Source organism: Cricetulus griseus, assembly GCF_003668045.3.
Source record: "Cricetulus griseus strain 17A/GY chromosome 1 unlocalized genomic scaffold, alternate assembly CriGri-PICRH-1.0 chr1_0, whole genome shotgun sequence".
Classification (NCBI taxonomy): domain Eukaryota; kingdom Metazoa; phylum Chordata; class Mammalia; order Rodentia; family Cricetidae; genus Cricetulus; species Cricetulus griseus.
This window is the reverse complement of record NW_023276806.1, coordinates 155,735,955-155,757,571: the sequence shown is the minus strand read 5'-3', so window position 1 is coordinate 155,757,571 and position 21,617 is coordinate 155,735,955. Positions and strand designations below refer to the sequence as shown.

Sequence of the window (21,617 nt, the reverse complement as noted above, 5' to 3'; positions counted from 1 at the left end):
AGTATACACTGGAATCCCGAAGAATTAGGCTCTAATGCCAGTGTGAAAGAATAGACTTTCTAGGAAGGAGAGCCCAAGCAGGCAAAAACCAAAAGCTTCCTTCTTCAATGTTCTTTATATACAAAACTGCTTCTAACAGAAACTGGGTCTCAGATTAAATCTGGATTAAAGGTCAGTCTTCCAACCTCAAAGACCCAGATTAGAAGTAGACCTTCCTACTTCAAGTTATGCAGAGATCCCTCACAGTTGTGCCCTCCAATTTTGTGTTTAGTTAATTCCAGATACAGTCAAGTTGACAACATTTCTGGTCATTATTGGCACCTGCACTCATGTGCATATATCTACATACAGAGCACACACACACACACACATACACACACACACGTGCGCTCTTATAGTTTTTAAAATCTATTTTTACTCTGTCTCTGTCTCTGTCTCTGTCTCTCTCTCTCTCTCTCTCTCTCTCTCTCTCTCTCTCTCTCTCTCTCTCTCTCTCTCTGTGTGTGTGTGTGTGTGTGTGTGTGTATGTGTGTTGCTTTCAGGTGCTGAAAGGGGCTGAAGAGATGGCTTAATGGTGAAGAGAAGTAGCTGTTCTTCCAGAGCATCTGAGTTTGGTTTCCAGCATCAACATCAGAGTACTCACAAGTGCCTGTAACTCCAGCTCCAGGTGAACTGACATTCTCTTCTGGCTTCTGTGTGTACCCCCACACATATATGGGAGAGACACAGACGTGTTGTCTCTCTCAGTGTCGTATCCCTGTGGACGACCACAACAACCCTTATAAAGGAAACCTCTTAACTGGGTCTGGCTTTACAGTTCAGAGGTTTAGTCCATTATCATGGCAGAAGCATGGTGACTTGTCTGCATGAGGGTGTCAGGACTACGGAGCGGCTACCTGAATGGGTAGCGGGGAGCCTGAGAGGCTGTGGGCACAGGAAAGGGGCGGGGCCCCACAATCAGACCTCTGGAGTCCAGCAAGCGGTGACAGCCGCTTCGGTCACCCATCTCCATTATACATTTGGCTGCCTGTCCTCGTTTTCTTGGAGGATCACCTTCTATGGCCCCGGAAACTCGGCCTGCCCAGCTTGTGCTGGGTGAGCTCGTCCTTCGTGCCAAATCTTCCAATCTGAGAGTCAAAAGTCAGTCTGTCCGCGGACGCCGGTGCTCCGCCCCTGGCACGGAGCTCCGCCCCCACCGCGTCGCTGGGGCCGGGGTAGGGCCAAGCCCCTCCCCTTCCGAGCCACCCGGAAGTGACGTCATGCCAGACCGGGCAAACCTTTCGGTGCTCTTCCCCCTCTCTTGCTCTTCTTCCCCAGTCCCTTCCCTCCCTTCCCCCTCTGCTCCTGGGTCTTGGGGTTCTGCGGCCTCGGGAGTGGCGGGGAAGATGAAGTAAGCGTTCGGGAGCGGTCAGGCGCAAGGCCCGAGCAGTCACAGCCCGGAGCATTGAGGGAGCCGGCGGGGACGGGCCCCAGCACCGCCCCTCCAGGTAGTCGGCTGCGAGGTGAGCGACCGGTCGCGGGCTCAGGCGACCTGGGTCTGGGTCAGCAAGTGGGCTAAGGCCTCTCCGAGCCTCGTGGCTGGCGACTGTTGCCTAGTGACGGGCTGGGTTGATTGGGCCGGCGGTGGGTGGCCCGGGAAGACCGACCCAGGTAGCGACGAGCAGTGGGGAGCGGATCTCAGAGGCCGGAGACTCCAGGAGAGGCCTTGGGGCGACGGGAGACTCGCTGCCGGGTCGTCTGCTGCTGGGAGAGCTCCCCAAGCCGGGGCAGGAGCTTGGGTTTCCGCGGTGGAGATCTCGGTATCCTTTTGGGAAATGGTACCCTACATCGGGGCTGGTGAGACAGCCCCCGCCTTGTTTCTGAGGCTCGGTTCTGGTAACCTGGGTCACCACCAACTATGGCCCTCGCACTCTGGTCGCCCTTCTCTGACGGTAGTTGTCTTTCTGGACTGGACGGTTATTGTGTGTGAGGTGGGTGGGGCAGATAAGGTTTGTGAGACTAAAATCCCCATCCGGGTCTCCAGTGCTCGTGTTTGTTTGGGCTACAGAGAAAGGATAAAGGTTTGGACAGATAAAGCGAGCAGAACTGGACACGTTGCTTGTGTTCAGTAATTAAGGGCACCACTGTTATCAAATCTACCTCTTTGCAGCGACTTTAGGTTTGTAAGTTTCAGCTGGAGTATTGACACACCAAATCCAGGGATTGTGATTATGTGGTGACACTTTAAAAAAGCTGGGTTTAAGTTTTCTAGGTAGTATGCCTCTGTGTGGGCAAATTATAATGCAAAAATGCTGCAAGTCATTCAGCCATTATAAAACCTGAACCTGTTTGGTGATTGCTTCAAAGATTCTTTTCGACTTTGGAGGCCTTCCCCGCCTCTCCCTTAGTAAAGGTTAGGGGAGGGTGAAAAGGAAAGGAACCTAATTGAAGATATATGGTGCTTTATTCTGTTAAGATACATCTTACACACAGGTGAAAATTATTCATTTTGTCTTTAAGAGCGGTAAACTAATACAGCTGTGTTGTAATTCCATATATTAAGACATTGCCACCCAAGTCCATTCTGTAATTGGGAATTATATCGTGTTGACATAGTTGAAATTTATGATCTATCTTCCCAAGAGAAAAAAAAGGGTCCTCATACTGTGTTTCTATCCCCTTCTATAGGAGTTGAAATTTGTCAAGCTTCTGTCATTCTCATTCTCTACTTCTTATGAAATCCTATTGATTTGGCCTTTTAAATATTTCTTGAGTTCTCATATTCTTCGTCTTCAGCATTACCTTGTAGTTCCAGCCACCATCATTTTCTCTACTGCTTCATTAAGTCTCCTACATCTGGAGTGGTTAACTCCTGGAGTTTCTATGTTAGAATTGATATTTTCAAAATATAGATCCAATCACAATTGCTTCTTCTCATTGACTCTAGGATTAACTGAAATTTTTAACATGGTCTGTAAAGCCCTGCACAGTTGTCCCCTCTGTGTGCTCTTCAGCTTTATCTCTACAATGCCTTTGGCGTTTTTCTCCTCCCCTTGTCAGTGTGTATACTGTCTGTCTTTCTGTTCCTCCTTTCAGGTACATGGCTATTGTTTATAGTTCCTGGAAGTGTCCATGAGAGCCTGGAAATGCTCTTCTTTCCCCGTGCTTCCAGTTAATGCCTGTTTATCATGGGGTTCCCTTCAGGGAGACTTTTGAGTATAAATCCTCTTCAGGTGTTCTCAGGACATCATTGCAGGGTTCCTATAGTTATGTCTCCCATCTCCTGATACTGCATAGATGTTTGTTAAATGAGTGAATTACTAAGTGCTTACTAAGTGCACCAGAAATGTACCAAGTATCCTAGATATATCATTATCTTTAATTCCTACAATGACTAGGAAGTATGGTGACTTTGCCTTTTCATAGACTAGGGATTGTGTTGTTAGTTGGGGTTCTCTAAAATCTATAGAATCAAAATATATTAAAGAGGATTGATTAAAAGGCTTCCACAATAGGAGTGGCGAAGTCTAACACTGTTCAGTCCCCAAGGGTGCATGTCTCTGTAGGCCCAGTCTGGCATAGGAGGTTTGGAATATTTGTGGAGAGCTGCTTGTCTTCAGTCAACATTGGGAGGCTAAAGAAACTGGGTTCTGCTGTCAGCAAGGATGGCAAGAGTAGTGGGTAGATGCAGTCAACCTGTAAGGAATGAGAGCAGGCAGTTGAAAGTCAGCACTGCTTTACCCTCAGATCTGAGTATATCAGGGCTGACTCTGGAAAGAGTTACTACTCTAGGGAGTAGTCTTCATCCCCTCAGTTAATTCTTCCAAGAAATATCCACCGGCCTCCTGCCCCCCCCCACCAGCCGTATATCCCTTAGTTGGTCCCAGGTCTAGTCACATTGAGAAGCAATAGTGACCAGTATAGAGTATTGGTATTGGACTATTGGACTGCAGTGTCCTTGGTATTGGATATAGTCAACATAAAGCACTCAGTTCTCATCCATTGCTGTGTGTCAGAGTCGCCTGGAGAGTTTGATCAAGCCCCAGATGCTTTTAACTGCACCTTACACATTGCCGTTTACAGATTCTTATTCTTAGAGCCAGCACAGTCCATAGGCTTTCGGTTTCCCAGGGTATTTAGATGTTTCCAGGTTGAAACCTTTGTCTTGTGGAATTAAGTGTTTCACAGTTCATTTTCACATTACACTTAGGTTTGCCTTTCCTTCTTTCTGTTTTCTTCACCTTCTCCCTCTTTCTCTCCCTCCTTCCCTGTCTCCTTTACATTCATTTCTCTTCTTTCTCTTCCTTTCCTTCCCGAGTGTCCCCTTTCTTTTAAATTTATGCACAATTTTGTAAAAATTGCATTTGATGTGTGCGTTTGTGTGGGTACTTGTACTGTGGTGTACATGTTGAGGTCAGAGGACAAGTCACATTAGGTTCTTTTGTCCCACCATGTGGGTCCTAGAGATATAACCTGGGCTCATCATGTTTGGCAGTAAGTACCTTTATTTGTTTTGCCATCTTAGCAGCTTTAGGTTTTAGTTAAGGACTTGTGTAGACCATACTGGTTCAAAACTTAACAGTTGTTTAGCTGAGACAGGCCCTGAACTCCCATCTTTGTGTTACTGCACATGGGTTGCTTTATCTCTTCCTCCTTTCCCTTTCCTTTCCTCCTTCGATCTGCCCCGCCTCTTCTCTCCCTTTCTTTTATCTACTGATACTGTGTAAATACAAGTTTTAATTGTCAAATGTCAAATTGTCAAATTTTAAGTACCCTTTTATTGTAATACATTGAACAAAAATGCAAGCTAATGCTAGCTTTTAATATTCTTGTGCAATAAAGGACTCTAGTTATTTGAAATTTAAGAATTATTGTAGCATAGATGTAATTTTACATATTACAGTTTATTTGGTTGTATCTGGTGTTCATGATCAATTACTTACCAGGGTAACAAGCTACCCACTTTTGCCAGGAGTACATGCAATCTACTATTACAGCAGATTCACCTGTTACTTCCATTGAAAATAAGATGAATGCTGAGCCAGATGGTAGAGGGAAACAGTCGTGGATCAATACTGAAGTTACTTTCATTCGTATTCACTGAGCTTTAAGCAGGGAAAGAGGGTTAAATCTCAGGTGACTTCTTAGTGGATGAGAAGAAACGGCTTGCATATAAACAAACATTACTGCCATTTATAATTTTGTCTTTTAGGAAAAAAATCTTGGTTCATTTCTGTCTTCTTTAATCAAGTAAAAATTGAAAAGCTATCGTTTCTAGAAAAGATACAGCCTTCCTGGGTTTTGTGCATGTGAAGTTTCTACCAGGCTAGCACTGCACACTTTCAATCCCAGCATTCTGGAAGCAGAGACAGGTGGATCTCTGTGAGTTTGGGGCCAGCCTGGACCACAGTGTGAGTGGCCAAGACTAAATGGTGAGAACTTGTTTCAAGCAAACAAACTAAACTCCAAACAACCAAGTCTTATTTAAGTATAGGTTTTATCCCACTGTTTTGTGTTTGTTTCAGGCAGTTGTTCATAGACTCATTGAAAACCATCGTGTTCTTGGCCTCCTGTTGCACTTACAGTGTGCTTTTCCCTGAGTTTTCTTTGGATGACCCTTCCCAAGGCCACAGTTTTCTGTACTTACTCATGGAGCTTAAAGTTTTACCCTCAGTGCAGACCTCTATATCCAAAACCTAATTTTCCTTATTTGTCATTTGTGTGCATCCAATATTGAGTTTTTCCTCTCCTGAAAACCGCTGTTATGCACATGTCCTGGTTTGGTAAATGGCTTCTTCTACACTTGGATTTGGATTTTGAAACTGGGGATGAAGGTGAGGAGTGGAAGTCCTAGCTTTGTCTCATCCCATTGTGAAGTCACTAAGTTCCTGTTGCTGTAAGGAGAACTTATTTATCTTTTTTTTTTTTTTTTTTTTTTTTTTTGAGACAGGGTTTCTCTGTGGCTATGGAGGCTGTCCTGGAACTAGCTCTTGTAGTTCGAGACCAAGGTCTCGAACTCACAGAGATCCGCCTGCCTCTGCCTTCCGAGTGCTGGGATTAAAGGTGTGCGCCACCAACACCCGGCCGAACTTGTTTATCTTTTCTTTGTTCTCCTTCCTCACTGCTGTTTCCTTAATTCAAGATTTGAAATGTGAAGTGTACCAACATTGCATAATGTAATTATTTCATAATTACAAAGCACATTTCTATGTAGCTAGCCATTTTTGTCTCTATTTCCATGTGGCCTTGGTTTTCTTGGTTGGTTTTTCTTTTTTTTTTTTCTTGCTTTCTAAACTGTTTAATCATCTCTTACTACATGCTGACGTTCTCTCCAGTCTTCCGTGCTCCCAGCCTCCTCCTGAGTGTATCTCTTCCACTCTGTTGGATGAATTGATTAGTCATCTACTCAGTGCCAGCTTTCTGTGATGTCTTATAGCCTGGTTTGTTCATGCTCATTGCTCTGGGTAATCTGGATTTCCTGATATCTTTTGTCATGTTTTCTTCCTGCTTTTCTTTTTACTCCTGCTTCCTTTCCATTATCTAGTCCTTGCTGTTCACCTTGAAAACAAACATCTTTAACATTGTCCTCTGGGGCCGGGCGTTGGTGGCACACGCCTTTAATCCCAACACTCAGGAGTCAGAGACAGGCGGATCTCTGTGAGTTTGAGGCCAGCCTGGTCTCCAGAGCAAGTGCCAGGATAGGCTCCAAAGCTACACAGAGAAACCCTGACTCGGAAAAAAAAAAAAAGAAAAAAAGAAAAAAAAAGGAAAAAAAAAAGGTCTGTGAGGAAACATTCTTCCATCCCCGTTACTTTGCTCTTGAAGCACTGCACATCAAGTATGTATATATATTTTATCTCTTGTCTGAAGAGTAAATCCTTCATAGTTTGTTTTCCTTTACTCCCCTTCCCTCAGTTCCTTATAATGATGTCAGACCCATAAGGAGGTTTCAATAATAAGTAATTGATTAGTTTCCATGCCTCCTACCTGTGTAATTAATGTTGATTCTCTTTGGATGCTGGATAGGTACCTTAGATTTGAACATAAATTCTGAAACTGTCTTGTTTTCTTCATAAGTTTTTTTTATCATTTTCAATGTACATCGTAGTCTTTTTTGTAACATGACACACAGTAGTCTTTTCTTTACTATTTCATGCCTTTTTAAGCTCATCTTTTTTTTATGTTTTAGTTTTAGATATACTTTTATTTTATGTTTAGGAGTATTTTACCTGCATGTATATATATGCATCATGTGTCTGGTGTCTTCTCATTGGCTCTAGGATTAACTGAAATTTTTAACATGGTCTGTAAAGCCCTGCACAGTTGTCCCCTCTGTGTGCTCTTCAGCTTTATCTCTACAATGCCTTTGGCGTTCTTCTCCTCCCCTTGTCAGTGTGTATACTGTCTGTCTTTCTGTTCCTCCTTTCAGGTACATGGCTATTGTATATAGTTCCTGGAAGTGTTCACAGCTTGCCAAGTTGGCTGGCCCAGAGCTCCTGGCTATCCTCCTGTCCTTGTCTCTCCTGGTAGGGGTCCTGGAAGTAGGGAAGCTTGCTGCTCTATTGCAGCTGTTCTTTCATAAGGGTTCTTGGGTTGTCAGGCTTGTGTGACACCTGCTTTGCTCACTCACCCATCTCCCTAACTTTTGCACAATTTATTTATTTATTTATTTTTGGATTTTTGAGACAGGGTTTCTCTGTGAAACTTTTTGGAGTCTATCCTGGCACTTGCTCTGGAGTCCAGGATGGCCTCGAACTCACAGAGATCCACTTGCCTCTGCCTCCCAAGTGCTGGGATTAAAGGTGTGTGCCACCAACGCCCAGCCCACAGTTTAGTTTTCATTTTAATTTTTCCCCTTTTCCTATCAATGTATTGCTGTTCCAGCTCCTCATCATTGTTCTCTCTCTTTTCTCTCCTCTTCCTCTTCTGAGGCATGTCTCACTCTGAGCCCGATTGGCTGCAACTTGCAGCAGCTCTCCTATCTTAGCCTTCCAAGAGCTTGTTTTATAGATAGGTATGAGCAGAAGGCACAGCATTTTGAGATTTTAGACTAGTGCTGCTCAAGTTGATTTTGAACTCATCCTCCTGACTCAGTGTCATGAATAACGGGGACTGTGGGTATACATCACTGTACCAAGCACTACTTTTTAGAGAATGTTGTCAGATCATCTCAGGGTTCAATAACGCATTAACTTTAGTAGTAGTTATATATGTATGTATGTATATATGAAACAAATATATAGAAATAAAAATGAGTGTTTATTACTGAATAAGACACTGGGCCCTTTAAACTTTTTATTTTGTTTTTACTGGGAAGAGTGTGTTCTAGACTAAAATTTCTACTTGTGGTTACATTTTTCTGAAGACAAAAAAATCAACTTACAATTTTTTATGGTGTTGTATTGGTCTTTTGGGGGAGGGGTACATTTTAGAAAAGTGTGCTTAAGACAAGTAAAAATGATTCAGTTTTTCCAAATCCTTTTGTGTTTCTAGGTAACTTGAACTACTAAGTACTGCAGCCATGGAGTCCATGCTTAATAAATTGAAGAGTACTGTTACAAAAGTAACAGCTGATGTCACTAGTGCTGTTATGGGAAATCCTGTCACCAGAGAATTTGATGTAGGTCGACACATTGCCAGTGGTGGCAATGGGCTGGCATGGAAGATTTTTAATGGCACAAAGAAGTCAACTAAACAGGTTAGTTATTAATGTAATATGAAACAGTAACATACCAAATTCCATAGAATGATTTCATTTTTCTATTGAGAAGTGCCAAAAGTTCTCAAGTGGCTTTCCCCTGAGACGGTTAGTTTAGGCTGTCTGCATACTCCACCTGATTGTGTAGTTGGGGCTGCCCTTGAACTTGAATGTCCTATTTGTACTCACCACACGTGAGGATTATAAGGATTGCCAGTGTTTTTGAATACATTGTTTGTGGTTTTGGTATGTCTAGGTTTGGGTGAGTATGTGTGTGGAAGCTGGAGGTCTACATTGGGATGTCTTCCTAAGTCATTCTGCATGTTCTCTTTTGAGACAGAGTCTCTCATTGAACCTGGAGCTCACTGGTTGTCTAGACTGACTGGCCAGTGATCTCTGGGCATCAGTCCACTTGTCTCCTCCTGGCAGGCACATGTTGCTGTGCCAGCTCTTATGTGGGTGCTGGGGAACTTAAACTTGGATCTTCACGTTTGCACAGCAAGCACTTTACCCCCTGACCCATCATCATTCCAACCCTTTAATGACATCTTAAATGGACTCTTTAGGTCTCGTTTTGTTTTATGAAGTCAAAGCAAATGCTTTTAAATACCTACTGTATCTCCTGGTTGCAGATTCATCATTGTTTTTTAAATTAATTTATTTTTTATGTACTAATCCCAGTTACTCCTCTCTCTTCTTCTCCTGTTCCCCCCCATCTGCTCCTGGGAGAGGGTAAGACCTCCCCTAGGAAGTCTACTAAGTCTGTCCTTGTTGAGGCAGGACCAAGGCACCTCCCCACACCCTACATCCCTATGTCTAGGCTGGGCAAGGTATCTCTCCATATAGAATGGGTTACACTAAGTCAGTTTGTGCATTAATGTTAAATGTTGGACCCACTGCCAGTGGCCTCATATATTGTCCCAGCCACACCATGGTCACCTATATTAAGGGAGTCTAGTTCAGTCTTATTCAGTTTCCCCATTTGTCAGACCTGAGACAGTGATCTCTCCATCTTCCCCATCTTGGTCTTGACTTCTTTGTTCATATTATCGATCCTCCTCACTCAATTGTACTCCAGGAGCTTGATCCACTGGTTAGTTGTGTATTTCTTCATCTGCTTCCATCTGTTTGTGGAAGAAGGTTCTAGCTTCTCTGGGGTTGTAGATTGTAGGCTGGGGATCTTTTGTTGTATGTCTGGTATCCACTTACGAGTGAGTATATAATATATTTGTCTTTCTGTGTCTGGGTTAGCTCACTCAGGATGTTTTTTTCTACTTCTGTCCATTTGCCTGCAAATTTTAGGATGTCATTGTTTCTTACTGCTGAGTAGTACTCCATTGTGTAAATATACAACATTGTCTTTATCCATTCTTCAGTTGAGAGGCATCTAGGTTGTTTCCAAGATCTGGTTATTACAAATAATGTTGCTATGAACATAGTTGAGCAAATGTCCTTGTGGTGTGAATGTGTCTCTTTCGGGTACATGCCCAAAAGTAGTATTGCAGGGCTTTGAGGTAGGTTGATCCCTAATTTTCTGAGAAATCACCATACTGATTTCCACAGTGGTTGTACAGAGTTGGCACTCCCACCAGCAATGGAGGAGTTTCCCCCTTCTCCACATTCTCTACAGTATAAGCTGTGCAGATTCATCATTTTACATATCATCTTGCAATTTACTTCTGCTTGAGTAATTAAAAAAAAGTCATGTTAGCATATTATATGGGAATATTCAGTGAAGTGTATGTTTTAGGATAAATATTCTCAGTCTGTAAATTTAGTAATTCTCAATTGTGACTGTTGAAATATCGTGTTAAATTTTTGCCAGCATTAAGTATGCCTTATTTAGTACTTTTGTTGTTGTATAATAGCACTAGAGAATTGCACTTGGTTTCAAATGAGCTAGGTAAGGACTTTACCAGTGAGTTGTACCTCAGCCCAGTTGCTGTATTATTTGCTCTTTTAGTCTATAGAATTATAGAAAGTACATTTCTTCAGTTTTTATTTTGTTTATTAACTATTCATTTGGAGTAGTTTGAATGAGTTATATTGATAAAAATTGGCTTAAGACACCAGGGAATGTTGTTAGAAATGTAAAGGGTGATTATTTAATTAACTGATTATGTATACTTGTGGAATGGTGGCTGTGCACATGAATGCATAGACCTTTAGAGGCCAGAGACACAGATCCCATGGAGCTGGAGTTACACATGGCTGTGAGCCACCTTGCATGGGTGCTGTAACTGAATTTGGGTCCTCTGGAAGAGCAAGCAGTTTGTGCTGTTAAACACAGAGCTGTCTCTCAAGCTCCTGTTAAAATTTAAAAATATGGATAACTTGTTTTTTTTACATATACAACTGTACCTGTGGTGGAGACAACGTGATGTCTCTTTCTTTTTACCTTGTGGGTCCTGGGGTTGGAGTCAGGTTGTCAGGCTCGTTGGCAAGTGCTTTTACCCACATCTCACTAGCCCAATTAGTGTTGCAGTTTATTATCAGTTTGTGTTGGGATTGTAAGGTTAGAAATACCAGGTTTGGCTAGACAGTGGTGGAGCAGGCCTTTAATCCCAGCACTCTGAGAGGCAGAGTCAGGCAGATCTCTGAGTTCAAGGCCTGCTTGGTCTACAGAGTGAGTTCCAGGACAGCCAGAGCTACACAGAGAAACCCTGTCTTGAAAAATAACAAAAAACAAAAACAAAAACAAAAACAAACCAAAAAAATCCAGGTTTCAATTTCTGTAGAAATAGGATTTTCTTCTATTTATTGCATTTGGTTAGAAATCTATTGAAATTCAAAGTTGATATTTCTCGTAAATGATAGTTGATTTAAATTGTCAATTTTGAACATTGTTTTCTCTTTCAACTGATTATATAAAAAGTGAGTGGTTACTAAGTGTAAACTAGCTGAGTAATCATTAATGTAGTTGTAAATGGATAGTCAACAGCAATATTGCAGATTGCATTTGTAGTCACTTTCATCTATATATTGCTGAATACCTTAAGATAGACTGTAAGAAATATTGAAATCTTCATTGTAGGAGTATCATAATGTGTCGTTAATAAACTATGACAACTTTGATATTACTAGACAGTATACTTTTGGGGGCACTGCATGTACTTTGAAGACTAACACATTGTTCCACAGTGAATATGAACAATATGAAAATCCTTGCCAGATTTACAGCATGCATTCTTACTAAGGCTCTGGAAATCAATCACCTAGTGTCTTTGTGCCTACTCAGAATTGTAGGGGCTGATGCTCACTTGTTAAGTTTGCTTCACCTCTTAAAATGCCATGGTAAGTAAAGTGGGGGCTTGTATTGTGATGCAGAGAGCAGGAGAGCCAGGACAAATGCTCCAACCACAGCCTGTTGTCAGCTGCTGCCTGAATGTGTGAGCTGGCTTCTCCCAGGTGGTTTTGTTCTACTCTATCTTTCCTCAAATTGTATTGCTTTGGGGAGTGGAAGTACCTGGATAAAGCAGTGTGTTTGGTGGACATAGTTTTTGAAATACAGTTTTGAATTCTTTTTCTTTGGTGCCTGCAACCCATAGTACTTCTCTCTCAGCCTTCGTCCTGCTGGAATTATTGGTGTATGCTGTCATATGAGGCCTGGCAGTTTTCTTTACTGAAGAAGTAGAAAAGGGCTTGGATGTTGTCTTAGTTGCCGTGACACCCCAACTAAGACAACATCCAAGCCCTTTCCTTTTACCATGTGGGACTTAGGTCATCAGCTTTGGCAGCAAATGCCTTTATTCACTGAGACCTCTTTCTCACTCTACCTCTACATACTTTTTAGGAGGCAGAGGCAGGCAGATCTCTGTGAGTTCGAGGCAGCCTAGTCTACAGGCATCCAGGACTACACAGAGAAAACTTGTCTCAAAAAAAAAAAAAAAAAAAAAAAAAAAAAAAACCCAAAGGACAACAACAAAAAGAATATTTGAGTTTGAACAGATATCTCTTGTGGCTCTGAGATGCTTGCACACTTCATTATATAATTTAGATTTACTTCTTGAACTATATTATTTTTGGCAGACTTCAACTTAATATTAAGCAAGTAGCTTTAAAAAATGTAAATCAGCTGGTCGTTGGTGGCACACGCCTTTAATCCCAGCACTGGGGAGGCAGAGGCAGGCGGATCTCTGTGAGTTTGAGGCCAGCCTGGTCTCCAGAGCAAGTGCCAGGATAGGCTCCAAAGCTACACAAAGAAACCCTGTCTCGAAAAAACAAAAAACAAAACAAAACAAAAAAAAAATGTAAATCAGGTCCTCCTGCCTCAACTTCTAGGGTGCTCATATTATGGTATGTTATCATACCTGACCATTTTTTCAATAATTTTATGGTCTTTTATTTAAAGTTAGGCTTATTAATAAAAAAATAGTATTTTCAAAATGACTTTATTCTATGAGAATTTTATACAAAGTATCTTGAACATATTAATTCTCTCAATTCTTCCCATAAGCAAGCATCCTCTTCCCCCTTTACATCACTTCCCTCCTAGTTTTGAGATTTGTTCTTTTTTGTTTCCCCATCCAATTTAGTTGTGTTTCTCAGCTGGTCTTGGAGTGGGGCCTGCTCTAGGGTGTGTGACTGACCTACCAGTCATCACTCTGTTAATGGAAACAGGCTCCCCCTCTCCCTACAATTGGTGAAGGTATGTGAATTCATGAGAGGCCAAATAAGAGGATATCAAAGATTTATTAGGAAACACGAATACCAGCATGGTAGAGAGCCACCTCTGTCTTCCTTCCGTTCTGCCCTGGGGTCAGTGGAAGCAGCAATTTGATCTCCTGCCACCACACAAGAGAGTGAGTGACCCCTCCTCTTTCCTTGTAAGAGGTCATGTCTGTTGACAAGCGACACCCTAAGGCTGGTACCCTAGATCTATTGGAGGAGTAAATTCCCACAACACCTGCAGCTATCCAATGCCACTGGCTCCTCAGCTAGTGGTAGGATTTGATCCCTACTCTCCCTCTTTATACTGTGATTTTGTCTGGGTGGAGCTTGCATTGGTCAGTGGCTGTGAGTTCATGTGTGCAACTAGTGGCTCTTTTGTGTCTGGAAAACACTTTGCTTGGTGTTATCAACTTTTGGCTCTTATAGTCTTTCCACCTGTAATGGCTATTCTTGGTTGTCAACTTGATTCTAACTGGAATGAACTATAATCTAGAAATGGAGGGCACACTTGTGATTCAGACCTTGAGGCTGTAAGATACCTGCGTTTAGTCCAGACTTTGAGGCTGGAAGGCCACATGTTTAATCTGGGCAACACCTTCTACTGGAAGCCTATATAAGGACAGTGGAAGCAGGAAGGGTTTGCTCTTTGCCTGCTTGCCTTCTCCTTGTCAATAATCCTTTCCTTTTTGGATGTACTGACATGTTCAGACCCAGAGCTGAGACATCCAGCCTCATGAAACTGAGCACTGAGCAGCTATTAGAGTCTTGGACTTTCCATTCATAAGTAGCTATTGTTGAACTGCAGCCTATATGTCATTTCAGTAAATTCTCACACACACACAGTCTCTCTCTCTCTCTCTCTCTCTCTCTCTCTCTCTCTCTCTCATTCTTTAGGTTCTGTGACTTTTGAGAACCCTGTCTAATACAGATTTTGGGACCAGAGTGGTTCTAGAGAAACAGAAGTATAAGGATAAATCTTTTAAGTATCGGGAATAGGTGGTCTACACCTTCAAATTCACCAACACCTTCAGCTACTGAAACCTCTCCAGTCACTCTCCTGGAAACTCAGAAAGTAATAAAAGTCCACGGTGTAAAGTACATTTCAGACTTAAAGAGATAAATGCCTTTGATTATCTTGATTCAACACTAGTGAGTGGCAATGGAATCAGTGATGTTATATTTGAAACTTTTGACAGTTTGGGGAAAATAAGGAAAATTATCCTGCTGGTTGGTTGCTGTTAATATTCCTGGCTAAATTACTAAAGGATAGGAACAAGCTCAGTGATTAAAATTAACCAACTTCAAAATATGGTGAAGGACAACAACGAACTTTGTGATAAAATTGAGCATCTCCAAATGCGAATAAGCAGTCTAAAGGTTTCTAAGTGTGCCCTGGAAGAGAAGCTGCTCTCCAGCAGCCATAGTACATGAGTTATGGAAAATCAAACCAAAGCCCTTTAAAAGTGCAAAGTTTTAATTTACAGAGTCATCAAGAGGCCTGAAATGGTTAACAGTACATTTTTGTTGAAATTGATGAATTGTAATTAACTGACTGAAGAAGAAAAGTTTGAAAGATTGTTAATAACTTCTTGTGATCTATGGGGGAAGAATCTGTCGACTTTGACTTTTGAGTAGTAAATTTACAATCTCCTGATAGAATTGTTTCTTTTTCCTCATGAACTGGAGTGTTTCTCTTTAACAGCAGTGAAATGGCAAGAGTGCCAGAGCCATTTCATGTGATACATTTTAAAAAGACACTGTGAAAAACACATTTAAAATAGATGCATTTATAAAAGGTGTTATAAAAGAGCACTCACTAAAATAAATTTTTTTTCACTTGAGTATAAGTGAACAGTGAGGTAGAAATCTAGACTTCCTGGTCACTTGCTTTATGATTTAACTAGTGTCATATGAGCCTTTCCCCTTCTGGTTACAATGTATTTAAGAGTCAAAAGAGGAGGTTATACAATGTATACACACTGTGAGCATCCCTCATCTAAAAACCTACATTCAATGTGCTCCACTTCTAACAACCTGAGTGACAATATGATGTGTTAGAAAATTCTACACCTGATACCATGTATCAGATTGTATTAAAAATACAAGTCCCTAATACTGTTCAAAAATTATCCTCAGGCTCTGTGTAAGGTGTATGTGAAACATAGTAGATTTCGTGCCCAGACTTGCGTCACGTCTGCAAGAGAGCTCATGCATTTGTAAAGTCCTGTTTCTGTATCAGGAACAATCCTGGCCCCAAACAGTTTTCTTTGTATAAGGGTTATGCAATCTGTATAAAATTTAAAGCTGTCACTCTACTTCATTGACAGCTACATACCCCAAAGGATATATATCATGAATTCTCCTTATTTGTCCTATGTTATTTCTGAGCTGACAGAATGGTGTATTTGTTCTAGAATTAAAGACTAGATACTTTGGTTTGATGGGGAATATACTTCTGTCTATGTTCATCTTATTGATTGTTGAATAAAGTACTGTTTGGCCAAAGAAGCAGCAAGTTAGGCGGGACTAGGAGTCAAGAAGGATTCTAGGAAGTAAAGAAGTAAAGTAAAAAAGTCTTGCGATCCAGGCAGGAAGTGACATATCAGGGAGACTCATATAAACAAGGGCAAGAAGGAAGTTGTTCCCTTCTCTCTTCCTCCTGGTCTCTGCTCTGGAGTCACCCTGTGTTCCCCTGGCAAGAGAGGGCGCCAGTGGGAGGTATCATCTATAAGATAAGTTTTAGAGCCAGGCTTTGGTGGTGCATGCCTTTAATCCCGGCACTCGGGAGGCAGAGGCAGGTGCATGTGCATCTCTGTGAGTTCGAGACCAGCCTGGTCTGCAAGAGCTAGTTCCAGGACAGCTTCCATAGCCACAGAGAAACCCTGTCTTGAAAAACCAAAAAAAAAAAAAAAAAAAAAAAAAAGGTCTTATAAAAATTTATAGATTTATGAGAAATCCTGGTCATTGGCCAAGAAGCATTTGTACCTAATAAAAGTCTCTGTGTGTTACTTGGGACCATAATGTGGCGGTGGGCAGAAATTGAGCAGAAGACACCCACATGGTGGTAGGGCTCGGGCGGCTTTGACTTAAAGACTTATTGTTACATTGAGTCTTGACTCTTCATCTTTCCTATGGAGTCTCTTACAATATTTCTTCTCCAGTGTCATTTTTAAAATAGGATAACTATAAAATAATATGTCTGATGGGATACCCTTGAATTGCATAATCCCTGAAAAGGACTTAGCGCAGTACTTCGCACATAACTGCAAATGTTACCTGTTTCTGTAATTAATCAGCTGACTTGAGAAATGCTTTATTTGTCCAGTCTTTGGTAGACTAATGCCTGCAACTTTATCTAGAGGGCTTGTTGCTTGTTTATTTCTCACCTGATTTCCTTTTATAGTACTGTGGTTTGAAAATAACAAGAACCAGTTCAATGTCAGTGTAAGAATAAATGGCAGGAGTGGTATTCCAGTTTGGACCTGTGTGTTTCAAGAAATTGGCTTCTTTCTTTCTTTTTCTTTTTTTTTTTTTAAGGTTTTATTTATTATGTATACAACATTCTGCCTGCATGTATACCTGCACGTCAGAAGAGAGTACCAGATCTCATTACAGATGGTTGTGAGCCAGGAATTGATCTCTGGACCTCTGGAAGAGCAGCCAGGGCTCTTAGCCTCTGAGCCATCTCTCCAGTCCAAGAAATTTGATTCTTTTAAAACATACTATATATTGTTTGCTTAGAGGGAGGGGTGACAGACAGTAAATGTGGGCACACTTGCCATGGCACACATGTGCAGGTCAGAAGACGTGTTGTGATAGTTCTGTCCTTCCACCATTGATCCCAGGGATTGAACTCAGATTGACAGGTTTGGAGACAGGTGTCCAAGCCATCTTACCGGTCCTGGAAATTGGACCTTTAACCACTCTTAGTTACATTCTTGGATGTTAACTGTCTCTGATATTGGTGTGATATTAGATTTATATCTAAATTGACAGTATGAGACTTAACCTGTATGTTTCACAGATGCTATTGATCTTGAATGTCCAGGTCATTGATCAAGTGTGTAGCACTGATCAGATGGGTATTAGCAGAAAACTGGTGCTTGTAGTAGAATAGAAACAAAGTAAACAAAGTAAAGGTGTTGACATGGTATCCTAAGATGCCTAAAATTTAATGTTTATAATGTGTCAGGGATTGTGGTCATTTCTTTGTCTGTATAGTGTGGTATTTGATCTCCAGTTATCAAATCTCCCATTTTCCTGTTTGAAAACTTCTTCAATGGCAGCTGGCTGTTTGGAGGGAAATTTTCTCAAAACTCTGGTCTGAACTTGTACAAATATATTGAATAATGTGTCCTGTTTTATTATGGTACATGTCATGATTTCCAAGTCCTTGGAGTTTCTAGGTTGTCATTTCTCTGTCTCACCTCTCTTTAAGGCCTTCATTCTCTAAAATCCTTAACCCACTTCTCTATGTATTTAGAGCGTCCAACTTATTATATTTGAGGAAACTTCTGAATTGAAAATTTTCAAAAGTTTTGAGATAAGTAGGTTTCCAGACTAACTTGTAATGGCAATCCTAATATCTATGCAAAAACCCAAAACCCAGAAAATAATGAGAATAGACAAATGAGTGGAATAGGAGGCAGCCTGACAGTTTCATTCGAGGCTTTTGAGGGGGACTTTTACTCAAAATCTTTGTTCAGAGCATCTTGGCAAATACCTGCTGTTCTGTGCCAGTTTGCTGTCAGCTTTCTGGAGTGCCTGTCACCTGAAGATGGTGCTGTTTCTGGGCTCACCTAGGAAGAGAGAGTAAATATAGAAAGATTTGCCTTGTGTGCATGAGAAAATAAAAAGAATATGGCAAAAAGTATGTAGGCTTTAGTGGTGTGTGTGTGTGTGTGTGTGTGTGTGTGTGTGTGTGTGTGTGTGTGACAGTAAGAAATGAAAAAACTTAATAGTCTTAGAGAAGTGAGGAGCAGCTCCTGGACTGGTGACTGTCCAGTGACTTTTGTAGAGGACAGGGCAAGGGAAGGAGGATAGGTCACTCATGCATAAAAGCTCCTTACAAGCTGGGTGTTTGGGCAAATGATCACTCTTGTTTTTGTGAAGGTCTTTTTGAGATTTTGTTGCAGGGCTGGTGGGGTGGTACAGACCAGAAGTTCCAGTGCTCTTCAAGCTGAGGCATCCTTAGCCTGCATAGCCTGGGCTATATGGGACTTTAATAATAATCTAATACTACAAAGTTATTATGAATCTTTAAACACTGTAAAATGTTTTTTGTTTAAGAGTACTACATAAAGGGAATGAGTGTTACATATAGTGTGTGTGTATGTCGTATAACACAATTTCAAGATGGTTATTTTTCTATGTTCTTGTTATATAAGGACCTGGGGTCTTACACTTCTAAATATAAAGATTTATTTCTATTTATTTACTTAGTGTTTTGATTGGTATATTATTGCAATATTGCTAAAATTTCCATGGTATTAGTTATTTGTTTATAGACTGTTAGGGCACTTACATATGATTTTACTGCTTTTAAATATTGCCTAATAAAATTACCTACATAATTTTTCTTTTAATTAGGAAGTAGCTGTTTTTGTCTTTGATAAAAAGCTGATTGACAAATATCAAAAATTCGAAAAGGATCAAATCATTGATTCTTTAAAACGAGGAGTCCAACAGCTCACCCGGCTACGCCACCCTCGACTTCTTACTGTCCAGCATCCTTTAGAAGAGTCAAGGTAAAACTTTGAAATTTCCTATAGGAAGGGTCCTGAATAAATAGTTAAAATTAACTACTTGGTATATTTCAAGTATTATCAACAAAATATTTGGAAAAGTAAGGGTTGCAATCTTATGGATCATTTATGCATGTGTATTTATTTATTGTGTGTGTGTGTATTTGCTTGTGAGTTTATGTGCACTATGTGCGGGCACCCCGAAGAGACTAGAAGTTGGTGTCACCCTGGAAATGGACTTATGGTGGTTGTCTGCCATCATGTGGTGCTGGGAATAGAGTCTGGTCTTGTGTAACAGCAGCCAGTGACCTCTCTAACTAGTGGCCTCTGAGGTGTTAGCACTTTTCACAATTGTTATGAGTCTGTGTTTAATTGCCTATAGTAGTCACAACCCATCCAAGGGAACTGTATCCTTTAGGATGTTCAGGATAAGGCAGGAAGAGGCAAATAGAGGATTCCAAGCTTCTCATCTCCCTTCAGCTGGGGCAGCTTTGCTTTTGTCTGTTTTACATATTATGCATCCGAAAGTTCCGTGTTTGAAATCCTCAGTAACTCTCTCCACTCATGACTCCCAAATAAAGGTACAGGCATTTATCATGCACAAAATTATTCTGGATGCTTCTCATTTCTTAACTCCTATAAGCTTCATAATTACACAGAGCTGGGTTAAGATACTATTTAAACTCTGGCTTGATGGAAAACCTGGAAGTTGGCAGCTTGGTTTCTGAGCCTATGCTATGTATCTATGTCTATATCTATGTGTATGTGTATGTGTATGTCTTAGTCTTTGTCTATGTCTATGTTGTGCCTACCAAGAAGTATGTTCACATCTCTTACTATAAAATGACTTTAAGTTAATTTGATCCATTTGTCTTATATCTCATAATTCATTTGAAGCTTCTGGAGGTGAGAAGGGCAATATACTTTTCTGTTTTCCATCCCCATAGCTTCTTGTACATTCTAGAATTAGGAACTAAAAGGTTTTTTTTGTATTAACTAGGGTGTGCATGATGTATATGTGTGGACACATGTCATGGTGTGTGTGTGTGTATAGGTCAGAGGGCATCTTTCTTTGTGGAATCAGTTCTCTCTGTCCCCATTTTGTGGGTTCTGGGAACTGAACTCAGGTCAATTGACTCAGGTCAATGTGAACTCAGGAACTTGCATGACAAGTTCCACCTGTTGAGCCATCTTGCTGGCCTTAAACTTATTTGCCCTCAGGAAGAGGCACAATTCAGAGCTTACTTCATGATCTTTAGTTGTAAGACTTACTAAAATTGAAGTAAGCATTAAGCATTAATGATAGGAGGAGAGACACTTCATTTTAAATATATTATTAAGATTGAGATGATAGATTTAGATCCTCCATTTCTTAGGTTTAGGGCAGAAGAAGTTAAGCAGTATATTGCAGACACATGAAATAAGAGTGCATAGCTGCTGTTAAGTAACTGGCATCTTGGAACTGAAGCTTGGTTTAGCCTTGGCATTTTGTATGTTTTCACTGCCAAGCCCATAGACAGAGACCTAAAATGTTGGGGCTGAGTCCCTGACTGCTTGGTAATTATGATACAGTGCTCAATTTATTGAGCATGCACAGCAGACAAGGTGCTCTGCCTTGTGTTTTGCATGAGTATCTCATTTGCTCCTTACCATAACTCTCCAGGGTGCATCTCTTAGCCCTGTTTTATAGATGGACAAAGCGAGGCTTGGGGAGATGCGATGGGGTTCAGCATCACCAAGATAAGACATAGGAAAGCTAGGGCTTGGCCAGATCTCACCTGCCTTCTGAGCTTGAGGTGATCATTGTGTCATGGGTGCAGACTGTCGGCATCCATGGTAACATTCTGACATGGGCACAGACTGTTGGTTTCCATGGTAACATTCTCTGAACATTAAAATCTTAGAAATCAAGAGAATAGTAATTGAAACTTAAAAACTGTTGAATCCTTTCAAAATGATGTGCAAACTAGATAAAATGAAGCTTGTGGGTTGAAGAAACCCCTGCCTTGTTCCTGTGGCATATATGAGAACTATTCTGAAAATTACAGTCTTACACATACGTGTATGATAGCTTTAATGAAACAGTTTCTGAGTCATGTTTTTATTTCTTTTTGGTTTCTGGCAATCACTTTAAAAGCAAAATTGAAGTAGTTTATCTCCTCTGAGGTTTTTTTGTTTTTGTTTTTGTTTTTCGAGACAGGGTTTCTCTGTGGTTTTGGAGGCTGTCCTGGAACTAGCTCTTGTAGACCAGGCTGGTCTCGAACTCACAGAGATCCACCTGTCTCTGCCTCCCCGAGTGCTGGGATTAAATGCGTGCGCCAGCAACACCCGGCTCTACTCTGACTTTTTTAAAATTTAAAATAAAATGTATTTCAGTTGTCACAGAATTTAGTTTAACAAATTGAATAATTTATCCAGCATGATTTGTGTGTAAACATGACTTTGTTTGTTGAAGGGTATCATAATCATTCTGGCTTATAAATCATAAAGTTTCCTACTGATATTTGATAGATTTTTCTGTTGTT

At 40.9% G+C, this 21,617-nt stretch overlaps 1 protein-coding gene across 4 annotated transcripts in view; it reads left to right on the top strand.

Moving 5' to 3' along the window:
* The first annotated feature begins 1,251 nt into the window (after window positions 1-1,251).
* Window positions 1,252-21,617, top strand: part of LOC103160199 (SCY1-like protein 2) — a 59,444-nt gene continuing 39,078 nt past the window's right edge. For 3 of the 4 annotated variants that reach the window (XM_035450807.1, XM_027392595.2, XM_027392593.2), the window contains exons 1-3: window positions 1,252-1,502; window positions 8,473-8,677; window positions 18,938-19,095. In XM_035450807.1, coding sequence (XP_035306698.1) covers window positions 8,501-8,677; window positions 18,938-19,095 — 335 coding nt within the window. In that variant the 5' untranslated portion in view covers window positions 1,252-1,502; window positions 8,473-8,500. Of the gene's footprint in view, window positions 1,503-5,243; window positions 5,412-8,472; window positions 8,678-18,937; window positions 19,096-21,617 lie in introns of those variants that run through there. The other variant, XM_027392594.2, reaches the window with a different exon arrangement.